General features: G+C 36.5%; 1 protein-coding gene across 7 annotated transcripts in view; it reads right to left on the reverse strand.

Annotated features, from left to right (window-relative positions):
* The window catches only part of axo (axotactin), a 927649-nt gene that overhangs the window by 788091 nt on the left and 114484 nt on the right, over nt 1–25074 (reverse strand). For all 7 annotated transcript variants that reach the window (XM_090410025.1, XM_090410024.1, XM_090410023.1 and 4 more), the window contains one exon: nt 12778–12948. In XM_090410025.1, the coding sequence (XP_090266151.1) occupies nt 12778–12948 (171 nt within the window). The remainder of the gene's footprint in view (nt 1–12777; nt 12949–25074) is intronic.

A 25074-nucleotide genomic window follows, 5' to 3' on the forward strand; every position in this document is an offset into this window, starting at 1 on the left:
GAAATGAACTTCTAAGGATATTATTATTATTACGTGACACTTCCAGTGAGTCTAAAGACTCATTGAGGGAGGGCATCTACTCTACAACTCTGCCTCCATCAACTACAACAAACCGCAACTACCATTATCATCTACACCAACGGCATCTACCGGCCATCACCACTAGCATTTTCACAGACAATCACAAACATCCATGCCCACGGTGGGATTCAAACCAGCAGACTTTTGGCTAGAGAGTGGTTGCGCTGACCACTCAGCCAACCAGGCCAGCAAGAGTATATTGCAAGAGTTAGTAATATATTGCAAGAGTTGGTAAAACAGCTCAAAAGATTGCTTGGATGTTGAAAAATATGCTAACAAGTAAAGATAAGGAAGTTATTATCCCTATTTATAAGGGTGGTCTGAAAAGTTCTCGGCCTCGACCATAGATGGTAACACTATCAGCAAGAGATTTTTTTTTTAAGTTGGTACATCTGTCATTAGCATCCATGTGAAATTGCAAGTCATTCTATCAAGTAGTTTGTTTTATACAGCTGTCTAAAGCAAAAGTGTTATCTGTATCCCTTGAAATGGATAAAACTGAGTATCGTACAGTTATAACATTCTTTGTAAAAGAATGTTTAATGCCAAAAGAAACTCATTCGAAGTTCATAAAAGTTTATGACCACTCTTCTCCTTTGTTTTCGACAATAAGAAATGAGCTGACAAGTTTAAATGTGGCTGTACCAGCCTTGAAGATGATCCACATGAAGGATGTCCAAAAGTGTAACAACACCAGAAATCACTGATCGAGTGCACGATATGATATTGGATGACCGGCGAGTCAAAGTGCATGAAATTGCTGAGACTCTAGGCATTTCAAAAGAATGTGTAGGATATATTTTAATAAAGAATTGCAAATGAAAAAGCTTTGTGCAAGATGGGTGCCAACTTGCTCACAGCAGATTAAAAACGCACTCGCATGAAAATCTCTGAACAGTGCTTGGACTGTTTTAAGGAGAATAAAACTGCTTTTGTGCGTCGATTTATTACTATGGATGAAAATTGGATTTGCATTACACACCAGAATCCAAACAGTAGTAAAAACAGTGGACAGAAACAAGTTGTTCAGCGCCAAAGAAGACAAAGTCGGTTCACAAATGCCATGACCTTTCCATCAGCAAGAAAGGTCATGGCATTGGTGTTTTGGGATGCCAAAGGTATTTTGTTTATTAATTATCTTGAAAATGATAAAATAATAACCGGGGAATATTATTCCAATCTTTTAACCAGACTAGACGAAAAAATTTGTGAGAAAAGACCCGGTTTGCAGAAGAAAAAAACGCCTTTCATCAGGACAATGCACCTCCCCACAAAATTTGGCAATGGGAAAATTAAGGGATCTGCACTATGAATTGTTGGACCATCGATCCTATTCCTCAGAACTATTCAAACCACCCTCGTATAAAGCTATGATTCGGCTACATCTTAACTACTGCACACCGATTTAGTCATCTGGGTTTCTTGGGGACTAGGAGGTGGTCGAAAAGATTCAGACTCTCCCTATGAGAATAGGTTGAAGGTATGTGGGTTACAAAGTTTAGTTGATAGGTGGAAGAGGGGACATGATAGAAACTTAGAAGATATTAAAAGAGTTTGATAAAATTGATGCAAGTGAAATTTTTCAATATATTACAAATAGTCAAAGAACTAGGGGCCATCCATGGGAGTTGTGTAAGAGTGTGGTTAGTAGGGGTGTGCAAACCAGATTTTTTGCTTGCAGAGTGGTGAATGAGTGGAATGGATTGCCAGAATTGGTTGCGAGTTCCCTGATGGTGAATGGATTCAAGGAGAGGCATGACAGGATTTGTGTGTATGATGCTTGATTTAGGTCTCCAGCGATGAGTCTCTGGACTCCATGGAGATGCCATAAATAATAATTTTCATTAACAAAAGTTCTTTAAGTACTTTTCTGGGATAGACTGCAAAGTTAAGGCCTTTCAAAGTTAAGGCCTTCCTCGTTTCGCAGTAGGTAGAATATATTAGTCTTGTTGCAGATTGTTTTTTCTATGAAAAGCTGACTATAAGGTTTTTTATCATCCATATTTTTTCTTCCATTATCTTACATTTCTTAGATTATATTTGAAGACGACCTGGTTGGCTGAGTGGTTAGCATACCAGCTCTCCAACCAACAGGCTGTGGGTTTGAATCCCATTGGCAAATATGTTTGTGATTTTCTTTAACAGGTAGATGGATTTCATCACCCAATGCGAGATTACCATCCTGCTTATTTAAGGAGAACAAACATGGAACTTCAGCCAGAAGTGGCTGAAGTTCCATGTTTGGTCTCTAGAGCAGGGTTTCTGAATTTTATTATATTCATAAATTTCAACTGCTTGTCTATTGAGAATGGAAGTCACATTCCATACCAGAAAAATTCAAATACCAGAAACTTTATACCATCATAGAAAAAACTAACCACTTGACACTCTGTAATCTTCATTAACAATCTGTCCAGTTCTTTCTGTATGTTACCTTGCCATGAACGCATAGTATAGAAGCATTGAGACTTAGCTGGTTCACAGATGCATAAATAAGAATTTATAAGGCAGAAAACTGGAATAAGATATTAACAGTTACTTTAATTAAAAAACATTTCATCTTAATTACACAGAATTTCTTCAGGGTATAAACATGAAAAATCCATAAACAAACAGTAAATATTAACAAAGGGGATGAGTGCTATGATTTAAAAAAATATTTCTAATTATGCATTGTAAGGTTAAGCACATTGTGTATGTCTATGCACTCACATACACATATTTAGCTAGGATGTATTCTGATAAACTGATACTAGTGATAGTGGTGTTTTTGGACCCAATGCTATTTCTATGGATACCGAAATTCTTCTCTTGATTATATTATAGCAACAGTGCAATAGTTCAGACTTATCTCATAACACTTGTTTCATTTCAAGATGGATCAGATGAAGGGAGTGCATGTGATGACAAATCTGAAGCCTCCCTTCTTTGGTATTCATATCTCTGACGTATTATTCAATGCATTGCACGATACATTTTTCATGCTGCCCATGGTAAGATGACTTGCATTCCCACAATAGTCAGTAAACACAAGGATTTTTTAGTGAGCCATGTCAAGGTTTTACAGATTGGAGTAGTGATCTCATCTGATAAAAAAGGGGGGGAAGGGGGGATACTGTTTTGATATTATCTTCTCTAAGTATTTCTCATACACACTGCTTGAAAAGACGTCAACAGACCCATAGTGTGAGGAACAAACAGTCACAGTGCCCACCTTAATGAGATGTAGGATCTCGTTTTGCTGCGATAACTGCAGCAATTCTACAGGGCATACTTTCCACAAGTGCACAATAGTGATCAATGGTAATTTTGGAATATTCTTCCTGTAGGCATGTAATGAGGTCCTAGACTTGTGGGGCAGATGTCCCTTGAACTCACCATCACTCCAGTTCATCCCACAGATGAGATCAGGGCTCTGTGGAGGCCAGTCAAGTGTGGTGACATTCATATCCACAAGCTATGCAGTTACAGCAGCAACCTTATGACACAGTGCACTGTTTTCTGAAAGAGACAATGATCTTTGTGATAGAAATATCACAAAGTAGTTAGCATTGCATTGTCCAGAATGTCAGATACCTCAGGAGTTCAATGTTCATGGCACCACAAACAGAGGCCCAAGGCCAAACCAGGAAAAATAGGACCATGCCATCACACCTACAAATGTCATAGATAGGGATGTTCACTTTGCATCTGCTAAACTCACACCTGTCCATCTACTTGGTAGAGGGCACAACTTGATTTGTTGCTCCACAACACAGTTTTCCAAGCTTCCACATCCCACTGAACATGATGTTGCATGTTGGTTCAGGTAATGTGGAGTGTGCATATTGCAGTCCTACCATGGAAACCCATGTTGTGAGCCTCGGTTCTGAATGTTTTTGTGTAGATTTGTGTCCAGTCTATACCTGCACTCCGCATTCAATGCATTAGCCGATGAATGGCAATTTTTACATATTATCCTTCACAGCACCCTATGGTCACATTCAGTGAGTGTGGTGGATCGTCCACTGCAGGTAGCATTTGCAGTTGACTCACTATGCTCCGTCTCAGTATAGTATCACTGAGTGTGATCTGAGATGGTCCAATTTGTCAACAATTTGCCAAACAGACAGGCTCGCAACATGGTATCCTAACACCACGCCTCTTTCAAACGCCATCAGTTCCCTTCTCACAGCCATTTCACCAGGACTGTTGCACTGACTCGAGAGCATTATATTCCTCCAATTTATACCAGCTACAAATACATGAATCTTTATATGGCACGATGCAGGAGTGTCCGTTGACTTCTTTCATAGCAGTGTATATTGGAAGCTATTAAAAAAGCTTCAAAATGGAGGAATCAGTACTGTAAAAGGAATCAGATATGATAATAAATTATTCTGGATGTCTACAGTAATAAGTATAAGCAAACAAAGTTAGCATGTGAAGAGTATTGGCACAACTAGTTTGCTTGTATACAGAAGCTGTTGACTTCATTTTAAGTACTTCAGTATCCCATAATGCAAAAAATAAAATGGTGATGGCCACTACGCAGACCAATTTCAACTTTTATTGAGGTCTCATCAGTGGAGAGCCAGACTTGGGAAGACACCAAGATTAAATCATATATGACTTCTGTATTGATTTAATCTTGGTATCTTCTCGGATCTGGTTCCCACTGTTTATCAGTGCAGTTGAATAAGGCATCAATAAATGTTAAATTAGTCTGGATAGTGACCCTTCCCATAATGTTTTTGCATCATGGGATACTGAAGTAACTGATGCAAAAACATTATGTGAAGGATCACTATCAGCAGTCAACAGCCTACAAGTAGAATAATCGTGAAAATACTTCATATACAACTTTGTTTGCATACAATTGGATAAAAGATTAAAAAAATAATTTTGTTTCTTGACAAGAATAATATATGACGGTTGTTTAAGGGTCAAAGCTAGATAATTCGAAGGAGATCTACACAGCATTTAAAGAAGATGAGAGCCGATAGTTAGTTAGTTATTATTGATTTTTATGGCACAACAACATCAAAGGTCATACTGTGTCAGGAAGCAGGTTACAGCAGTACATATGGTACCCAGCTAGTAGGACAATCACAAACATCCATGCCCTTGGCAAGATTCGAACCCACAGTCTCATGGCTGGAGAGCAGATATGCTAACCATTCAGCCAACCAGGACAGCAAGAATGGGGGAGGGGGGTATCGAACTTCAAACTTAATATCCAACCTCACCTATATGTGGTATACTCCAGTGGATACTGAACAAACAAGAACTGTTGGCTGTCAATTGAGACAGGTAGCCAAATTGTATGCTATATTAGCCTAAACCAGAAAAAATAGAATAACACAGTGAAATGTCATGAAAGCTGAAGCTTTACTTATTAAACAAGTCCCCACTATTTTAATCAAGGAACCAGAAAAAAAAAAAACATTGAAAAATCACACAACAGAACAAATTCAATTCACCATCAGTAGAATTGAAGATAAGTGCCATCAACAGAAATGAAGTTGAACTGGCAGAACCAGAGATTTACCAAATCAGCATAAGTGTCATTGTTGAAAAGAAGACTAAAATAGGTGAGACTGAATGATTATATCATTCAGTCTTATGTCGCAAGTATCCTTGAAACAACAAAATAGGTGAGACTCTTCTCAATAACAAATACAGGATATTATATTTGAGAAATAGTAATCAGCGAAAGGAAGAGCAAATGCATTCAACATTAAACATGAAGATAAATTTCTTGGTTAGCAGAAAATTTCGAGCTAAGTAATGTGGACAAATTCCAAAATACATAACTGACAATGAAACTTATTTATCCTATAGTCCCAAAAAAAGTGCTCCAAGGAAGAAGTAGAAGAATTTTGTAGATTCATCAGAACTGACATCCTATGTCAGAAAATGCAAAACCCTGAATCACTCCTGTTTGATTTACTTTGGCCTTGAGTATCTATCTCTATATCTGAACTTTCTGCAGTCAAAATATCCAAACAGTAAGATTACCTTCCCCGAGTACTTGTGTTGTTAACTCAAACTGGCTTCTACTCTCCATTTCTACTGATCAAGTATCCAAGGTGAATGCCAAATATTAGCCATTAGCAGCAAACACAAACAATCCCTTTTCCTACCAGAACATCAGCCAATCCTCGGCATCTTGCCAACAACCTTAACCTCTTTCAAACAGGCTAAGCTCCCCTTCTAAATATTATTATTATTATTATTATTGCACCCTCCATGGAGTCAGAAAACTCATCACAGGAGGTTCATTCTGTGCTCTGCAGCCTGATTTTGCTCTTCCTAGAAAGATTTGGTCATCAATCAACAGGATCAGAACTAATCATGGCAGATGTGGCTACCTACTACATAAATGGGGGCTGTTAGACCACCCTTATTGTGATTGTTCTCCTGTGGCTCAGACGATTACTCATATTGTGAACGACTGCCAAAGGTGCCAATTTCCCCGTGGTGGCCTACAGGACATCCACAAGGTGACAGATGAGGCCTTGGATTGGCTTTCCAGACTGGACATTGACCTGTAGCTGTTCTGTATTCCTTTTGCCATAAGAATAAATAAACAAATAAAGGGAGTTCATTCAAACTAACATATTTATCATACCAAATTTTAAAATCCTTAACACTCATTGCATTAACAACACATTCTGGTAATGAGTTCCATTCAATTCTCAATTTAAAACATCTACTCCATACACCCCTCTTCACGACACTCTTACATAATTTCCAGGAATGGCCTCTGGTTTTTCCTTTCTCACCTTCTACTCTTTTTATAATCCTGTCTGGATTAATCTGATAACATCCTCTCACTAACTTAAATGTATCTATCATATCACCTCTTTTCCTCCTATTCACCAAACTCTGCAATCCACATTTCTTCAAACTCTCTCCATAGCCAGCATTCCAAAGTCCTGCCATTGTCTTAGTAACTCGCCTCTGGATCTCCAATGTCGCCACATGACACTGAAAACCAGGTGACCAGATTTGAGCAAAGCAGTCCAAGTGTGATCTGACCAGTGCTTTATACAATGGCACAATCACTTCCTTATCCCTACATGTTATAGCACTTCTTATCATAGTAGCACTGTAATGTGCAGCCTTCACAAGACTTGCAACATACCCTCTAAACTTCAGTCCACTGTCAACCATCACTCCCAATCTCATCCACTTCTTGCAGTACAGAACTGTCAAAATAGTACACAGCCTTATATTTCTGCACTCCAAAATGCAACACCTTGCACTCATTAATATTAAAACTACAGCCCAACTCCTTTGTCCAAGTCAAAAGTCTATTCAAATCTTCCTGAAAGGAATTAACATCAGCAGCAGTGCTACTTATAATTCTCCCCAACTCTCCATCTACAGCATACAACTGAAGAACCCCGGTCAGTCCACATTATACATCATTTACAAACAAGTTAAACAACAAGGGCCCAAGAAAAAAAACCCTGTGGCATGTCACTAGTTACCTTCTTTTGTTGAGACACTGCTCCGTCATACACAACTTGCTGGTATTGTTCAGAGAGCCAATCTCTGATCCATGTAATCAATATACTATATATTCCTATTGTCTGCAGCTTGTACATCAACTTACCATGTGGTAATCTATAAAAGCTTTTGCCAAGGTCCAAAAACATCCCTGTATATGATTCCCCTTATCTGACACACTCATTACCCTATCATAAAATGCAAGTAAATTGCTAAAACAGGATCTACCTTTTACAAATCATTGCTGACCATCATAAAGAATGTTATATCCATTAACTCAATCCTGTATTCTATTCCTAACCAATCTCTTCACCTTGACCACAACTGCAGTTATACAGACTGGTCTATAATTGGAAACTTCTGTCCTAGAACCATGTTTGTGGAGTGGTACTATTTGATCTTCTTTCCACTCCTTAGGAAGTCTACCCAATGCAAGATTTTCATTAAATAACCAAGTCAGGCATATCCAACTGTTGTGCACATTCCTTAAGAATAAGTGGTGATATGTCATCCATTCCCACAGTCTTATTAACATCTAACCCAATCAATACCTGATATACCTTGGATTCTTTCACTTCCCATTCTCCTCATACTTGCCTCCCTTCTATGTATTGCACCGTATCATTTACACCAGTATAATAAAGTGCAGAGCCTCTGTAGCTCAGTCGGTATAGATGAAGCCCTTTGGTCAGAAATACCTGGGTTCGATTCCCATCCGTAAGGAACCTTTATCTGGTCTCTTTCGACAAAAGGTGAGTTAGCCAGTCTCATACAGAGGTAGGGTTTTTTTTCTCCCGGAAACTTGGGTTTTTTGGCCCCCAGAACAGGCAAACCAGCCCAGTGAACACAAGCATCTACAGACATAGGATACTCTGAGAATAAGGATTGAACAACTTATTCCAGGGGATTTCCAGTTTTGAATCGTAACAGGCCACTATGCCAAATAATACATAAAGGAAGAAGAAGATGATGATAAAGTGATCATTCAATAATTCCACTATTATCCTTTGCAAATGTCACTTCTGCTGTCATAACTATCCACAAGTATCAACCTGCTAAATATGCTGTGGATGTCAGTTCTCACCTAACCTGATCCAAGTTTTATGCACTTTGGAACAACCTACATCTAGCAATTCTCAGTCTTGTGTCCTCTCTGGCATTTACACGGGTGCCAAATGGGACAACCTCCATGACTTCTACTCCTCCTTTCCATGGTGTGATTAATGCTTCAGTTCTCCTGATCCAGACACTTACTCAAATTGAATAACATAAATAATTCTAAGTGGAATGAAGGTCTTCATCCCCTCACTCCACCATAAATTCACAACTAATATGCAACCCTTGGTTCTCCAACAAGTGTTCCTTTCCAAGGAAGTCCATGGAAAGAATTCAGCATATCATGAATGGTGTAAGACTAAAACTTCAGCATCACACTCAGCTTACAAGAAATGGAAAAAAAAATATATATATATATATGTTACTGCTAAAGTGCAGAAATCAGTTATTCTGCAGATTATCTAGGTATTGTGCAGATTATCTAGGTATTGTGCAGATTAACTATGGTGATCCGTTAATGTGCGGAAAATTGTTTCATTTCTCAAATTACCTAGGTAATCTGCAAATTACCTAGGTAATCTGCACATTACCTACTAGGCACTCGTTAAAGTGAAAATAAGATCTTTGCTGGAACAACAGCAACATTTCTGTACGCTTAAATTAACATAATGTTATTTATTTATTTTTCGATATCTACAGAATCAAGTTAATACAATCAAACAATCAACAAATTAGTTGATAGAATCAATCATCAATCAATTAATATAATACAAGGAATCAAAGTTTAAAATATTATTACAATTAAGAAAAAAACATATGATAAAATTATGTTTACTTATTAAAAAAACAAACTAAAAGTGGAGGGAGAGGGGGGAAGGAAATGAGAGAAACAAACTTTTGAACTTTAACGATACGGAAGCCGTTAATGTGCACATTACCTAGGTAAAATGCGGAAAACTCTTGAATCCGCACGTTAACGGAGCAAATCAGTTAATCTGCAGATTAGCTAGGTAATTTGCACATTAACTGTTTTCGCACTTTAGCGGTAACATGTATATATATATATATATATATATATATATATATATATATCAATAAATCTTGCAAGAAATGAAATGGCCAAGACTATCACATACAACTTCTGCCCACCCACATTGCCACCACTCTCATCCAGATGGCACTATTGTGACATCATTCCAAAATAAAGCTGACCTTTGGGCATCATTCTTCTTTCCACAATTCCTGCACTGATGACCATGGCAAAGTAACCCCTCCCACACACACACACACATTACTAGGAACTACTCACTTCATGGCACATTTAGTTTTCAACCAGAAAGAAATCAGAAAAATCCTGAATAACTTGAACACAAACAAGGCATCTGGCCTACTATGCTAAAAATTGTGCCAGAATTAACACCTATCCAACATCAACTTTTCAATCTTTACAACTTGATTGGCATCTATCCTACTACAGCAAGGATAGATGCCTACATTCAGTTCAGCTAATTATTGACCACTCTCAATCAACAGTTGACCTGCTAGCATTCACCAACCACTTCTAGGCTCAAGCCACAGAAAGGTTTGAAGAAACTCGTGGTTGCTTTCGACATTTCCAAGACATTTGATCCAGGGACGCGTCTACTCAGTAAACTACCATCCTATAATCTGCTATCATCTTTTTGCAATCAGGTCACCAGTTCCCTCTCTAGTTGCTCACTACATGCCCTAGCAGATAGTTTCCTCCCCTCAAATTTCCCCACCATCGAAGGGGTATCCCATGGCTCTGCACTTTCTCCCACTCCCTTCTAGTTGTACAATAAATGACCTGCTCTTGCTGACTTCAAATCTTATCCATAGCTATGCTGATGACAGTACACTCCACACTTTCTTCTCATTTGACAAGCCTTGTAGTGGCCAATCACTAAAAACCTCACGATTTTCCATAACTAATGCCTTTAATTCTGATCTTTCTGTTCTTCAAAGAGGTAAAAATAACCTTGTGAACTTCAATGCTACCAAAACACAATCCTGTATAATTTCCTATGTCTCATGTCACTTTCCCTTACTTTTGATAACACTCAGATAACTAAACATGATCAAATTTCTCTACTTAAGCTGGCCTGCACCTCTATTTATAAATAATATCTCAACCATAGCTTATGCAGCTGCCAAAAAACTCTGAGTACTTTTCCACTCAAGGCACTACTTACAGCCTATACAACTGCTAACTAAATTTATATGGAATAAGAAAGAAATCAGTCAAAACTCTAAACCAGCTGTTCATGAGACAATGTTCAAACCAATTTTAACTTATGGATCTGACAGCTGGGTTAGAAATAAAATACTTGATCAAAGACTGGAGAGTACAGATATCAGAATTCTGAGAAAAATGAGGGGAATGAAAAGATTGCATCAAGGGCAGAACCATTTTAAAATGTGGGTATTAGGAAGGAGCATGACATTGATAGCATTCAGGAATGTGTGAGCAGAGCTTATCTAAGGTGGTATGATCATTTAAAGAAAATGGAAGAGGAAAGTTTGGCAAAACGAGTGTTTTTTACAGGATGGCAAAAAAGATTCAAAGAAAAACCATAACACTTTAAGACTTCTTCCACAGGCTGTAGAAGTACAGCCTGTGGAAGAAGTCTTAAAGTGTTAAAGATTCTTTGAATCTTTTTTGCCATCCTGTAAAAAAACACTCATTTTGCCAAACTTTCCTCTTCCATTTTCTTTAAATGATCATACCACCTTAGATAAGCTCTGCTCACACATTCCTGAATGCTATCAATGCCATGCTCCTTCCTAATACCCACATTTTAAAATGGTTCTACCCTTGATGCAATCTTTTCATTCCCCTCATTTTTCTCAGAATTCTGATATCTGTACTCTCCAGTCTTTGATCAAGTGTTTTATTTCTAACCCAGCTTTAAGACTGTACTTCTACAGGCAGTACTAAATTTTCTGTTTATAGGAAACAAATTTGATCGTTTATTCCTTGAAACTTGTGAAACTATACATCATCCGAAACCTAACTTTACTGCATGCCAGTCCCAATGTTCTAAGAAGTAATGACCATAAACTATTCAGAATTATCATTATAATTTCATCTCATCTCATCTGAGGAGTGACAAACTGGCTGCATTAATTCTTCATAATCCCCCCCCACACACACACACACTCATTAGGGGTGGACCTAACCTGTTCTAGGACAGATGAGAAAGGATAGGATAGGATAGGATAGGATATGATATTTTATTTTATTTTTGTATTTTATTTTATTTTTTGTCATATTGAATAACGAAGTATTTAATTTTGAATTATAAAAGCTATTCATTTTGTTCCTTTAAACTCTAAAGGTGCATTCTTCTGATAACTCAGCTGTTACCAAGACACGAGCCAATAAGCACATGCTACGTGACTCATGTTTTGAAAGCAGTTAACCTGACAAGTTAGCCAGTCTTGGGCATGGACAGTAGGGTTTTTTCTCCAGTTTATTCTGGGGGTTTTCTTCCCACAAAGCAGGCAAACCGGTCCCATGAACACACACTTCAACAGACATGGGATACTACCGGGAATAAGAAGCAACCAACCTATTCCGCAGGATTATCAGTTACGGAAACTTATGCGGTAAAATATGTAAGCCTGCGCAAAAGTGTAACATATGATGAGGACGATGATAACCTGGGGCTCAGTATATTAAAAATTTCATTATATTTCATCCAGTGTTACATGGACACTGGATGAAATATAATGAAGTTTTTAATAAAGTCTATTTTTATATACATGTTTTATATACAACTCCTGCATAGCTTTTTTTATTATTTTTTTTTCGTTAGATGGTACCAAAACACGACTTTAGATCTTTTGTCCATTGCAATTGTATAGTTTCACTCACTCATTGTCGCATGTACAAGTGTGTTGTGCTCTGATGATGATGCTGAGTTGAAAATCAGCGAAATATAAGCAGCTAATAAAACATCTCTTTGATAAAATTGTGTGGTGTTGTTAATACCGTGAAAAATAAGTCACGAATCATGTAACTGTGAAGGCAAATCAATCCCGTAATCAATAATGACACAGAAAAGATGTAGTCTATCTTTTCAGGCATAATGCATGACAGACTAAAATGCAAAAACTTACCTCCAAAATATAAGAAAGAAGAAGGAACAGTACCGATGATACTATAGCGCCTTTCTTTCAGAAGAGATGGCAGGTTTACATTAATTTCCAAATCATTTACAAATACCGACATTTTGCCTGTGTTAGGAAACACTGATAATGAAACACTATGCCACTTATCTCTGTTTAAACCTATTAAAAAAAAACATTAAATAAATCTCTAAAGAAATATAAAACGATAAATAAGGGAAAATAAATATAACTACAGCTAATTGCTGAGACATAATACTGAAATACATAATCAGATATAAAATAATACTACTGGAAGTATGAGAATGTGATGATAACATTATTATGCAGTGAGTTAATAAAAAGGAAAGTATTAATAGAGCATACTTTCAATAAAATTGATATTGATCGCTGAAGAATAAAACAGCTAGAAATGGTGCTTTTTTTTTTTTTTAAAGAAATAATCCATGATAACTACTTAAAGTAACATGTAAAGGAACTATTTAGGGATGTAAGTTCTTGGACTGAAGAATAACATCTGAGGAATTGAGAAAAGACTGTATTAACTACCATAGCTGCCATTTGTAAGTGATCATTTAACAGCGATCAGTGAATTGAAATTAAGGTAGAAGTGATGATAAGAATAATACTGAAAGTATGACAAGAGAATTTGAAAGCATAAACTATGAGTCAGAATTCAATGAAAAAACTTTTTAACAGTAAATGAGACTCATTTAAATTGATACAAAATTAATAACGGAAAAAACTCACGTACAAAGATTATTTAATAGTATAATTTTCACCTGTGTGTCACAGGCATCTTCAGTACATTAAGTTCAAATTAAACAATAACTGACAATTCCAAAAAGCGCCGCCTAAGTAGCTGGTGTAAGATAACTAAAAAGGTCAATAACTTTACTTAAAAAAAAAAATTTTTTAAAATTAAAAAAAAATCAATACAATAAAAAGTTAGGAAAGATGAGCTGATTTGTAAAGTACTATCTCCCATAAAGGGGACAGACGTAAGCCGTCGGATCTATTTAAGTTAGGAGAATGAAGTAGAGTTTCACATGTTTCTTTATAAAGGCGTTCCATGAGAACCTGACTTTTGTGAAGAACTTTTGTCTTTCTCCAATGAACTCTGTATCTGGTGAAGATGGCATGTTCTGCAAGTCCAGACTTTTCAGGTTTAAAGTATTCAATATAAGATTAATGTTCTTCTAGCCGAATAGAGGCAGATCTTCCCGTTTGTCCAAAATAAGATAATCCACAAGAGCACGGAATCTGGTAGACACCTGGATGATTAAGATGTGGAAGCTTGTCCTTAGGAGAAGTGAGAAAGGTGGAGATTTTTCTAAATGGTCAAAAGGCAACAAAAATATTCAGTGGTTTTAAAACTTTTGCTATGCGTTCACTAATGCCTTGTACATAAGGGATAGTAATGCGTGTTATTTCTTCTGTGTTTGAAGAGGAAGACATATTAAAACTACTCAAAGTTCTTTTAATGAAGCAGTTCTTATAACCATTAGATAGAAAGGAAGAAGTTATATATTGTAGTTCTTTCTGTAAAAGATCGTCTGAAGAACAAAAGGAGTGGGCCCGATGAACCAGTGTTTTAATAGTTCCTGCCTTTTGACTGGGATGGTGATGAGATTCCGCATGGATATAATGGCCTGTATGAGTCTTCTTTCTATAAACTGAGAAATGTAGGTTACCATCTGGTTGGCAAAGAATTAGAAGATCTAAAAAGGCTAACTGTTTATTTGATTCTACTTCTAGGGTAAACTTGATCCTAGGATGAAATGCGTTTAACTTAGTGAGAAATTGTTGAAGTTCATCAGAAGAGCCATTCCATACAGCAAAAATGTCATCGACATATCTGAACCAATGAGTAGGTCTGGGAGTAAGTTAAACGCATTTCATCCTAGGATCAAGTTTACCCTAGAAGTAGAAGTAGAATACTAGAAGTAAACTACAACATGTAATATTATACAACTTATGTAACTCTGAACAATATAATTGTAAATTATTATTATGATTGTTATATAAAAAAAAAACTGTTATCATCATTACTATTTAAATCTCATTATATGTAGCACAAAATGCTGAACCTTGTAAAATAATATACTGAATAGATGATCATTGTACATATGTAAATATTTGAAAGAACAATAAAAAAAAAATTATTATTATTATTACCTGACACCTCCAGGGAGACTCATCGAGGGAGGGCACACTACTCTACTCTACAACTCTCTGTCTCCACCACTCAATCCATCAAAGAACTGCAACTATATCAACGCCATCTACTGCTCACTCCCACCGACAATCGCAAACATCCATGCCCACAGAGGGATTTGAACCCACAGCCTTTTGGCTGGAGAGTGGATATGCTAACCACTCAGCCAACCAGGCCGGCAAAAGAACACCCACGAGCCAGCCAGGATACGAACCTGGAATCTTCTGATTCCAGGTTTGTATCCAGTCTGATGACTTTACAAATTAAAAGTCCAGAAAAATAATGATGGCAAATGATATGCAACCTACCCCTCACCACAAGCTCTGTCAATATTTGTTAAAGTTCACTTATATCATTTCTAGGAGAAAATCTTGTCCAAAACAATGAAAAAATTAAGTTTTCTTATCTTTATTTGATTGTCTTTTATTTATTTTGTTTTATCAAAACAAAACATGAGCTTTAAACTTTGAATGTTTTAGGGTGTGTTTCTATCTCTAAAAACCTTTGTTGTAATTTTATTTATAAGTAGATACTGCATTGTTTAACTTAATTTTTGTACATATATACATATTATTTACTAATTTATCTTTGACTATTTATGTGTTGCTGTAACCTTTGACCTAGTGTACTTTATAACCTTTGCTATGGTGCCATATCACTTTTGCTGTTCTTGCACCAATAAACCATTAGTCAATCAATCAACCACTTTCAATTAAATAGCAAATTGTATCATGCAAGAGATTGGTCTAATATAAGATTTTATATAAGAAATAACGAGGATGCAATATTGACTCAGACCACTATTTATTAATCAGTAATATTAAGATCCCAAACCAGAGAAATAGAAATAATACAAGAACACAAAAGCAGGAGCAATTTAAGATAGAACTGTTACAGCAAGATAATATCAGAGAACTATATCAAAGAAGACTTACAAATCATACAAAGAAAATAAATGAAGATACAGATGTAGAAAATGAATGGCAATACATTAAAAAAATAGTAAAACAAGCAGCATATGAAGCCATAGGAACAAAACTGCGAAGAAAAAGGAAAGGACTAAGAACCTGGAAACCGGAAATAGAATCTTTAATAAGAAAGAAAAAAGAAATCTACCTTAAATGGTTAAATTACAGAACCATAGGAAATGAAATAGAATATAAAATAATCAGAGCAATAACAAGAAGAGAAACCAGGAAAATCAGAAGACTGGGAAAAATTTGTATCAAGATTATTATTATTACGGGTATCTCCATGGAGTCAGTAGACTCATCGCGGGAGACCCAAACTAGCAAAACAATATCTGTCATATCTCTTCTTGAATTCATTTACAGACGAAGAGCTCACAACTAAATCAGGCAATGAATTCCACTCATTCACCACCCTCCAGGCAAAAAACCTTGTTCTGACACCTTTGTTAACCACACTCTTCTTTAATTTCCAGAGATGACCTCTTGTTCTTCCATCACAATCACACAGCTGAAACATTTCCCTTGCATCAATCCTATAAAAACCTTTTAGTAATTTGAATGTTTCTATCATATCCCCTCTTCTTCGCCTATCAACCAATCTCTGCAATCCACAAGCTCTCAATCTATCAATGTAGGGAGCATTTTTTATATCACTCACCAACTTGGTCACTCTTCTCTGAACCCTCTCCACAGCCTCCTCATCTCCAAGGAATCCAGGTGACCAGACCTGAGCACAGTAATCCAAATGTGGAAGTATCAATGCTTTATAAAGGGGAATAATAACCTCTTTATCTCTGGATGTCAGTGTGTTCCTCAACAACCAAGTAATCCTATGTGCAATCTTGGACACCTTAGCAATGTGTCCTCTGAACTTCATCTCCCTATCTACCAATACCCCTAAGTCCCTAGCCTCATCAATCTCTTGGAGTACCTTTCCATCGATGTAGTACACAGCTGGTAATCTTTTAATCCCAAAATGCATGACTTTACACTTTTCCACATTGAACTGACATCCATTTTCTTTTCCCCATTTTACCAGCTTATTTAAATCCTCCTGCAAACTTTCAACATCAGCTTGATTTTTTATTGCACTACACAACTTTGCATCATCAGCAAACAACTGAATATCTCCCTTTAAGCCGTTTCCTATATCATTTATATACAAATTAAACAACATTGGCCCAAGCACAGAGCCCTGAGGCACACCACTGGTCACCTGCCTCATTGTGGACTCGGCTCCTCCATACACCACCTTATGGTATCTCTCCCTGAGCCATTCTCCTATCCATATCACCAATTTAATATCCATTCCCATCTGCTCCAATTTGCGTAACAGTGTTCTATGGGGTATCCTGTCAAAAGCCTTAGCAAAATCCAGAAGTACCACTGTGTAGCCAGTTCCTTTGTCCAACTCAGATGTTATTCTATTATGAATAGTTAATAGATTGCTAAGGCAGGATCTACCTTTAACAAAACCATGTTGGCCTCTATAGAGTATCATATCCTGATCCACCCATTCTTGAATTTTGTCTTTAACCAACTTTTCCAATACTTTTACCACTACTCCTGAGATGGTGATTGGTCTGTAATTCAATACTGCAGTTTTAGAGCCACCCTTATGCAAAGGAACCACTTTGCCTAACTTCCACCCCTAGGGAGCATACCAGAGTTCAAACTTAAGTTAAATATCCAGGTGAGAGGGGTTGACAATTCATTTGCACATTCACGCAACACCCGAGCTGATATTCCATCTAAGCTTACCACAGTGTTTGCATTTAAGTTTTGCAATATATTTAATACCTCTGATTCTTTAGCTTCAATTCTCACATTAGGTATTGCTGTAGGTATAGAGATATCCTCACTTGGGTGATAGACTTTTGAAAAGTGATCACTCAGTAACTCGACTATTACATCTGATTTTGTCACCTCAATACCATCAGCACCCACTAAGGTTATCCTTCCGAAGTCATTCTTCCTCTTACTTGCCACATAGCGGAAGAACTCTTTGGGATTACCCTTGATCTCTTTGGCTAAGGTCTTCTCATAATCTGATTTAGCTTTTCTTACTATGCTGGTAACCTTCCTAGCTTGAGCCTTGTACTGCTCATGGGTGTCCTGATCGCCTTTCTCCTTGTAAATTCTCCATAACATTTTCTTTTTTTGCAGTTCAAGCTTGATACTACTGCTCATCCATCTAATGCCTGCCTTGTTTGACCTCCTAACCATGGGGACACAATCTGATATTGCTTTCCTCAGATACCCGCTGATTTTATCCCAAGCACTGCTAACATCTTTCCCTTGTAATATGTTCTGCCATGGGATGGCTGCAAGCTCACTCCGAAGCTTGTTATAATTGCCTAACCTGTAGTTCCGTACATACCCCTTCTTAATAGAAAAATCCACAGATTTTGCAACCTCCCAAGTCAATACCACATGATCGCTTTCACCAACTGGAGGTAACGAGGATACCTTACTTATGCATATAACCTCTGAACCAATAACCAGGTCCAACACTCTCACACCACGTGTCCCTTCAGTTACGTGCTGTTTCAAGTAATTATCTCGTAGAAGATGTATGAATTCCATTTCCTTTTTGCTACGTGATATTTCCTCCTTCCAATTGATATCACCGTAATTAAAATCTCCCATAATAATCACCAAGCCTTCACTCATTGCACTAAGTTGCTGATGCATGAATTCAATATCTCCCCCCGTACTCCCTGGCCTATAGCAGCATCCAACTGTATATTTGGTTGCGTTGGTCACTATTTCGCACCAGACTGCCTCAAATGAACTCTCATTCACATGTCTATCATCATGATATACTACTTTCTTTTGCTGCAACACATCAGCTATCATCAACAGTACTCCTCCTCCTGTTCTATCTTCTCTATCCTCCCTGAAAATACTGTACCCATCACATTCAATTCCAGTGACCACATCTTCTGCTGACAGCCAAGTTTCACTAATGCCTACAACTTTTGGTGAGATTTCACTGACTAATCCCAAAAATTCTTCTCTCTTATTTCGAATGCTTCTTGCATTGGTATATAAAAACTGCAGATTCCCTCTAGATCTTGTACCGGCTTTAGAACTAATATATAAGTCACTAATTTCAGTAGTCCCATGCCAATTTTTATCCCCTCTCTTCTGCAATTTATTCAGCCTATAAGGATCAATAAATACACAATCAGTGCTAAAGTTTCTCTCTCTTACACTCAACCTTTTCAATATTAGTTTCCCTGCCCAATAACTTCAACCTGTTCAGAAAACAATAACTTCTTCAATCGCTTATGTCCTTCCATGTTAAGATGCAGTCCATCTCTAGCATACAACTGCCTTTTTCCTTCAAACACACTCCAAACATCAACAAACTCCAGACCTCTTTTTCTGCACATTCTTGCAATCATATCATTCATTATCATTGCTCGTCTACTTAACTCGTAATTGTCAAAACGAGGCAGCACACACGCTATTCTCCCATTGACACTTTTCCTCTTCACAATATCTAATAATGTTCTTAAATCTTTTCCTACCCGATTTATACTACCTCTCAGGTCATTCGTACCCACCATAACTATCATCTTGTCTGCTTCATGCCCTCTCTTTATTGCTAAAGCCACTCTTTCTATTGTCCCATCAGCCAAGCACTCCTCATGCATACCACTCTCCATACCCTTAATCATAGAATCACCATATATTTTACCACTCTTAGAGAATGACATAAATGGACCTCAGCTAAAGATCTATAAAATCATTAAAAAATGACTCAAGAAACAAAGGATAATCTACAATTAGAAGGCCCCTCCACAAGAGAATGGACCAATCATTACACCCAGCTTCTAAACAATAATAATCAGATTGAAATAAAACAAGTAATAAGTCAAGAAACAAGTGAAGAACCAATATTAAATGATCTAAAGAAAATATTGTAAAAAATAAAAAATAAAAAAGCTACAGGAGAAGATGGAATAAATTCAAAACTATACAAATACAGCTCTAAACCATTACAATTACGATTAATTAAATTTCTAAATAGAATATGGGAAGAAGGAAACATCCCACATGAATGGAAGACAGCAATAGTCATAAACATATTCAAAAAAGGAAACAGAAAGGATTGTGGAAACTACAGAGGAATATCCTTATTAAATACATGCTATAAAATGTATCTAGATATAATTAAAAGCAAATTAACACCATGGGCCAAGAAAGTTATTGGAGAGGAACAATGCGGCTTTAGGAAAGAAAGATCCTGCACAAATCCCACATTTACACTCAAACAAATTATAAAAAAAAGAGTAGAATTTAATCTGCCAACATATATGGCCTTCCTAGATTATGAGAAAGCATATGATCAAATCAACAGAACAAAATTAATCAATATACAATATGAATTGAAAGCTCTGCCTCCAACCACAAAAGCAATAGCAAATATAATGGAAGAAAGCTATATTAAAATAAAAATTAATAATGAAACAACGGAAAAATTAAAATCAATAGAGGACTCATTCAAGGAAGTGAATTATCACCAATACTCTTCAATATATATATATATATATATATATATATATATATATATATATACGGAAAAGATTTCAAGAGAATGGAAGAAAAACAAAATCATAGGAATTAAAATAGGAAATAAAGAATTAACCAGTCTTTTATATGCTGATGATCAAGCTATTTTTGCTGAAAATGAAGACCAATTACAGAAAAATCTACACGTATTGAACAAAACAATGGAACAATATGACATGAAAATTTCAATAAATAAAACGAAATCAACAGCATTTCAAGGTAAAGAAATTAAAAAATGTAAACTAGCCATCCACAACAAAGTAATAGAACAAGTGAACAAATTTAAATATCTAGGAAATTACATAAGTCCCAGTGGAGAAATCGACATTGCATATAAAAAGCAAAAATTCCTAGCAGTCACTGAAACTTTGAATAGACACTTAAGTAAACAGATGTCGAGAACAACCCAAATAAAACTATATAAAATAACAGCCAAACCAATTCTGAAATATGGCAGTAAAACATGGACTACGTGGATTTGGGGAGAACGAGATAAAAGACAGGTGGAAGCTGCAGAAATGAAGTTCCTAAGACTGCTCGCAGGCTATAAAACAATAGACAATATAAGAAATTAAGAAATAAGAAAACGGTTATCCATAATTAACATAACAGAAGACACCACAAACTATAGAAAGAACTGGAAAAACCACATAGAAAGAATGAATGAGGACAAATGGCCAAATATCGTCTGGAAATATAAACCAAAGGAATGCTGATCAAGAGGAAGACCCAGGAGGAGATGGGCAGAAGACTTTTTAAACCCTTGAAAACATTACAGGCAAACAGTTGCCTAATACAGAAAGCGAAGAAGAAGAAGAATGTAAGAAATAAATTAAAAGCATGAGTGTTGTATAGCCTATTGGATTTTCTCAATTATCCACTCAAGTCTTCTAATTCATTTCTGACATAAAACTGTTCTGGTATAAAATAAACCATGCATATTGCATTATGCTCTTAGTGATCACCGATTACTTTTTAGTATTGCTAGTATTACAGTTTTCGATTTCTTGAAATATAATTCTACAACACCTGATTAGGGTTAAAAATTATTCCTGAGAATTTCTTCACTGTTCGACATTAAACAGAATGAGATTTTCTGACTGCACTAAATGAAAAGGAAATAATTTGATTATTTTCTGGAAGGTATGATGAAGGTATGTGGTAATCTATTAAAAGCCTTTGCAAAATCTATGTATACTACTGTGTATCCCTCTCCTCTGTCCAAGGAAGCTGTCACCTTATTGTAATAAGTAAGTAGATAACTAAAATATAACTAAAATAACTAAAATAAGATAACTAAAACCTCTCTTTAGCAAATCCATGCTGTCCATCAAAGATAATTCCATTGTTGTCAACCCACTTCTGGAGCCTAGTTCTCACCAGCGCTTCTCCAACAATTTAACTACAAAACCTACAAAACACAAAGATAGGCCTATAATTTGATGCATGAGTTCTATCACCTCCCTTATGAAATGGCACAATCTTGCCCTCCTTCCACTCCTTTGGAACTCGACCCAGTGCAAGACTCATATTAAAAAAATACGTCAAGGCAGATGTACTCCCTGGCATATTCCTTCAGAATAAGTGGTGATATCTGCCTTGACATATTTTTTTAATATGAGTCTTGCACTGGGTCGAGTTCCAAAGGAGGGTAAGATTGTGCCACTTCATAAGGAAGGTGAGAGATCTCAGGCATCAAGTCCCACAGTCTTATTAACATCAAGTTTGTCCAATTCCCCATATACCTCTTGCTCACTTACAGTTAGTCTCTTCTCCCCATCATCAACTGCTCTTAATCTCTCCATGAAGTCACATTCACAAGAATGAAAGACCTTTATGAACTGCTCATATCTTCACTTTTGCTACCCTTACCAACCATGCTTAATCGCTTCATTCATCCATTTCACACCTACCTTATTTAACCTTCTGAACCCTTGGAATACATTTAGACATTGCTTTTACTAGATAGTTCTTGAATATCTCCCAAGCTGCACTGATCTCTTTTAAAACTAACTCCTCATTCCATGCTACACCTTAAAGCTGTCTCCTGAGCTCCTCATAATCACCAGCCTTGTAGTTCCTTGAAGTTTCACAGAGGTCCTCACACTGCTGGCAACCATCCAGGTATTTACTTCATGGTCACTCTCACCAACTGGAGGGTGATTTGACATCTCATTTATAATTACATCCTCTGATGAGATGATAAAATTCAAGACCATCAATCCTCGTGTGCCCTTTGTTACATACTGTCTGAGGTAGTTGTGCCTCAAAAACTCGAGAAACTAATTTTCTTTACTTCTGATTGCTATCTCATCATCGCAGTTTATATTGCCATAGTTAAAATCACCCTTAATAATCTCCCTTTTCTTATTTGCTTAGCTAATTTGATTCTACATTTCATTGTCACTACCATCAACATTACCAGGTCTATAACAAATCTGACTAAGTATTTCATTCTATTCACCTCTATCTCATATCATACTGCCTCAATACCAATGGCACTATTTCCCTCTTGCATCTCTACTTTGTATAGACATAACTCTTTTTCTTAAGGTTACACAGTGATCAGCATTCATATTTATGAATTTAGGGACACAAAACACGTGTTGAAATTATTATTTTACTTATTATATTATAAAATAACAATTGAGGTTTCAATTGTTGGACACAAAACACATGTGTTGAAATGATTATTTTACTTATTATTAATAAAATAACAATTGACGTTTTGACCCCTATAATGAGGTCATGATCAGAAGGATACATGTGTATATGAAAACAAGCTACATCTCTTGCACTCTATTTAGGTAAATGGAATCTATGCTGTTAATTGATCTTTTACTTAGCCTGACCTCTAGTGGTAAAAAAAAAACACAATTAAACCCTACTAAAGTCCTCCCATACTAAGATTTTCTTCTGGACTTGTACAGTTCAAGTTGCTATTGAATGCTAACAAAAAAAAAAAAAAAAAAAAACTCTTCACCAAGTCTTCTTGTATTGAGATTTTTCTTTGGCTTGTTCTGGTTGCTATAATGGTTGCAAATGGGTCCTCCATATTATTGGAATGGTTAGACCGTCATTTTTGTTCAGATTAGGATTGTGTTTGATCATTTCACATGCTTCTTTAAATTTCCTCTCGAACCAGGTTTTGGTGCAGTTTAGGGACTTGGTACCTTTCCAATCAATTCTGTGGTATGTTTGGAGTGCATGGTCTGAAAGGCCGGTTTTTTCAAAATGGAGGTATTTAATGTGTCGTTTGTGTTCGTCCTTCCCAAACATGTGAAATGCTCAAACACAATCCTAACCTGAACAAAAATGATGGTCTAACCAATCCAAGAATGTGGAAGACCCATTTGCAACCAGAACAAGCCAAAGAAAAATCTCAATAAAGAAGACTTGGTGAAGTTTTTTTTTTTTTTTTTACCAGTAGAGGTCAAGCTAAGTAAAAGAAGATCAATTAACAGCGTAGATTCAATTTACCTTTGTAGAGTGCAAGAGCATGTAGCTTGTTTTCATATACACATGTATCTTTCTGATGATGACCTCAATACAGGGGTCGAAACATCAATTGTTATTTTATTAATAATAAGTAAAATAATCATTTCAACATGTGTGTTTTGTGTTCCTAAATTCGTAAATATGGATAAACTCTTTCTCTCTCATCAATAGCACTCTTCCTCCCATTTTACCCTTTCTGTCCTCACGAAACACATCATACCCTTCCATCTCTATTCCTGTCAGAATGTTGTCCTCGTCCAACCATGTCTCACTTATTCCAACAATTTTTGGGTGAACAGACTCAATAATGCAACTATTTGATTTGCCTTGTTTCTTATGCTTCTAACATTTGTATACAAAAACAGCAATTTATTCCTGGATCTATAGCTAGTTCCACTGACACCACTTATTTGAAATGACTTCTCCATGCTTAACTTGAGCCATTTCTTTTTCTTCTTATTCATCTTCAAACCTTCTTCAGATCCAACTGTTTTCCCTTGATCCCAAGAGATCAAGGGAAAACAGTTGACCCCTTCCCCTTTTTGTCTACACATGCATTCACATCCTCTTGGAGCATTTACCTTTCTCACACTGTGTTCCCCTGTCCACCCTGAGCCTCTCTCTGTTTCCCTGTCTGTCTTACCACCTGTTCTCTCCTTCTCTATACTCACGTAGCTCACTTCTTCATTCACAACCACCTCTTCAATCTCTCCTGCCTTACTCTCCCATTTTTCCACATTACTTACCACTTGATTAGATTCATTCTCTTCACTCACTTCTCTACCTTATGATGGCAGAACCCTAACACAAGAAAACCATAATATAAAAGGACTTTAGAGGTATGATATTAGAGAGATGATCAAATCTAAGACCCTCAAATCCTCGTGTGCCCTCTGTTACATACTGTCTAAGGTAGTTCTCCCTCAAAAACTCAAGAAACTCATTTTCTTTACTTCCAGCTGCTATCTCATCATCCCAGTCTATATTGTCATAGTTAAAATTAAAAATAGTTAAAAGTTA

The sequence above is a fragment of the Typopeltis vanoorti genome, chromosome 20 (genome assembly GCF_054136105.1).
Source record: "Typopeltis vanoorti isolate ZY-2024b chromosome 20, IOZ_Tvanoo_1.0, whole genome shotgun sequence".
NCBI classification, from domain to species: domain Eukaryota; kingdom Metazoa; phylum Arthropoda; class Arachnida; order Uropygi; family Thelyphonidae; genus Typopeltis; species Typopeltis vanoorti.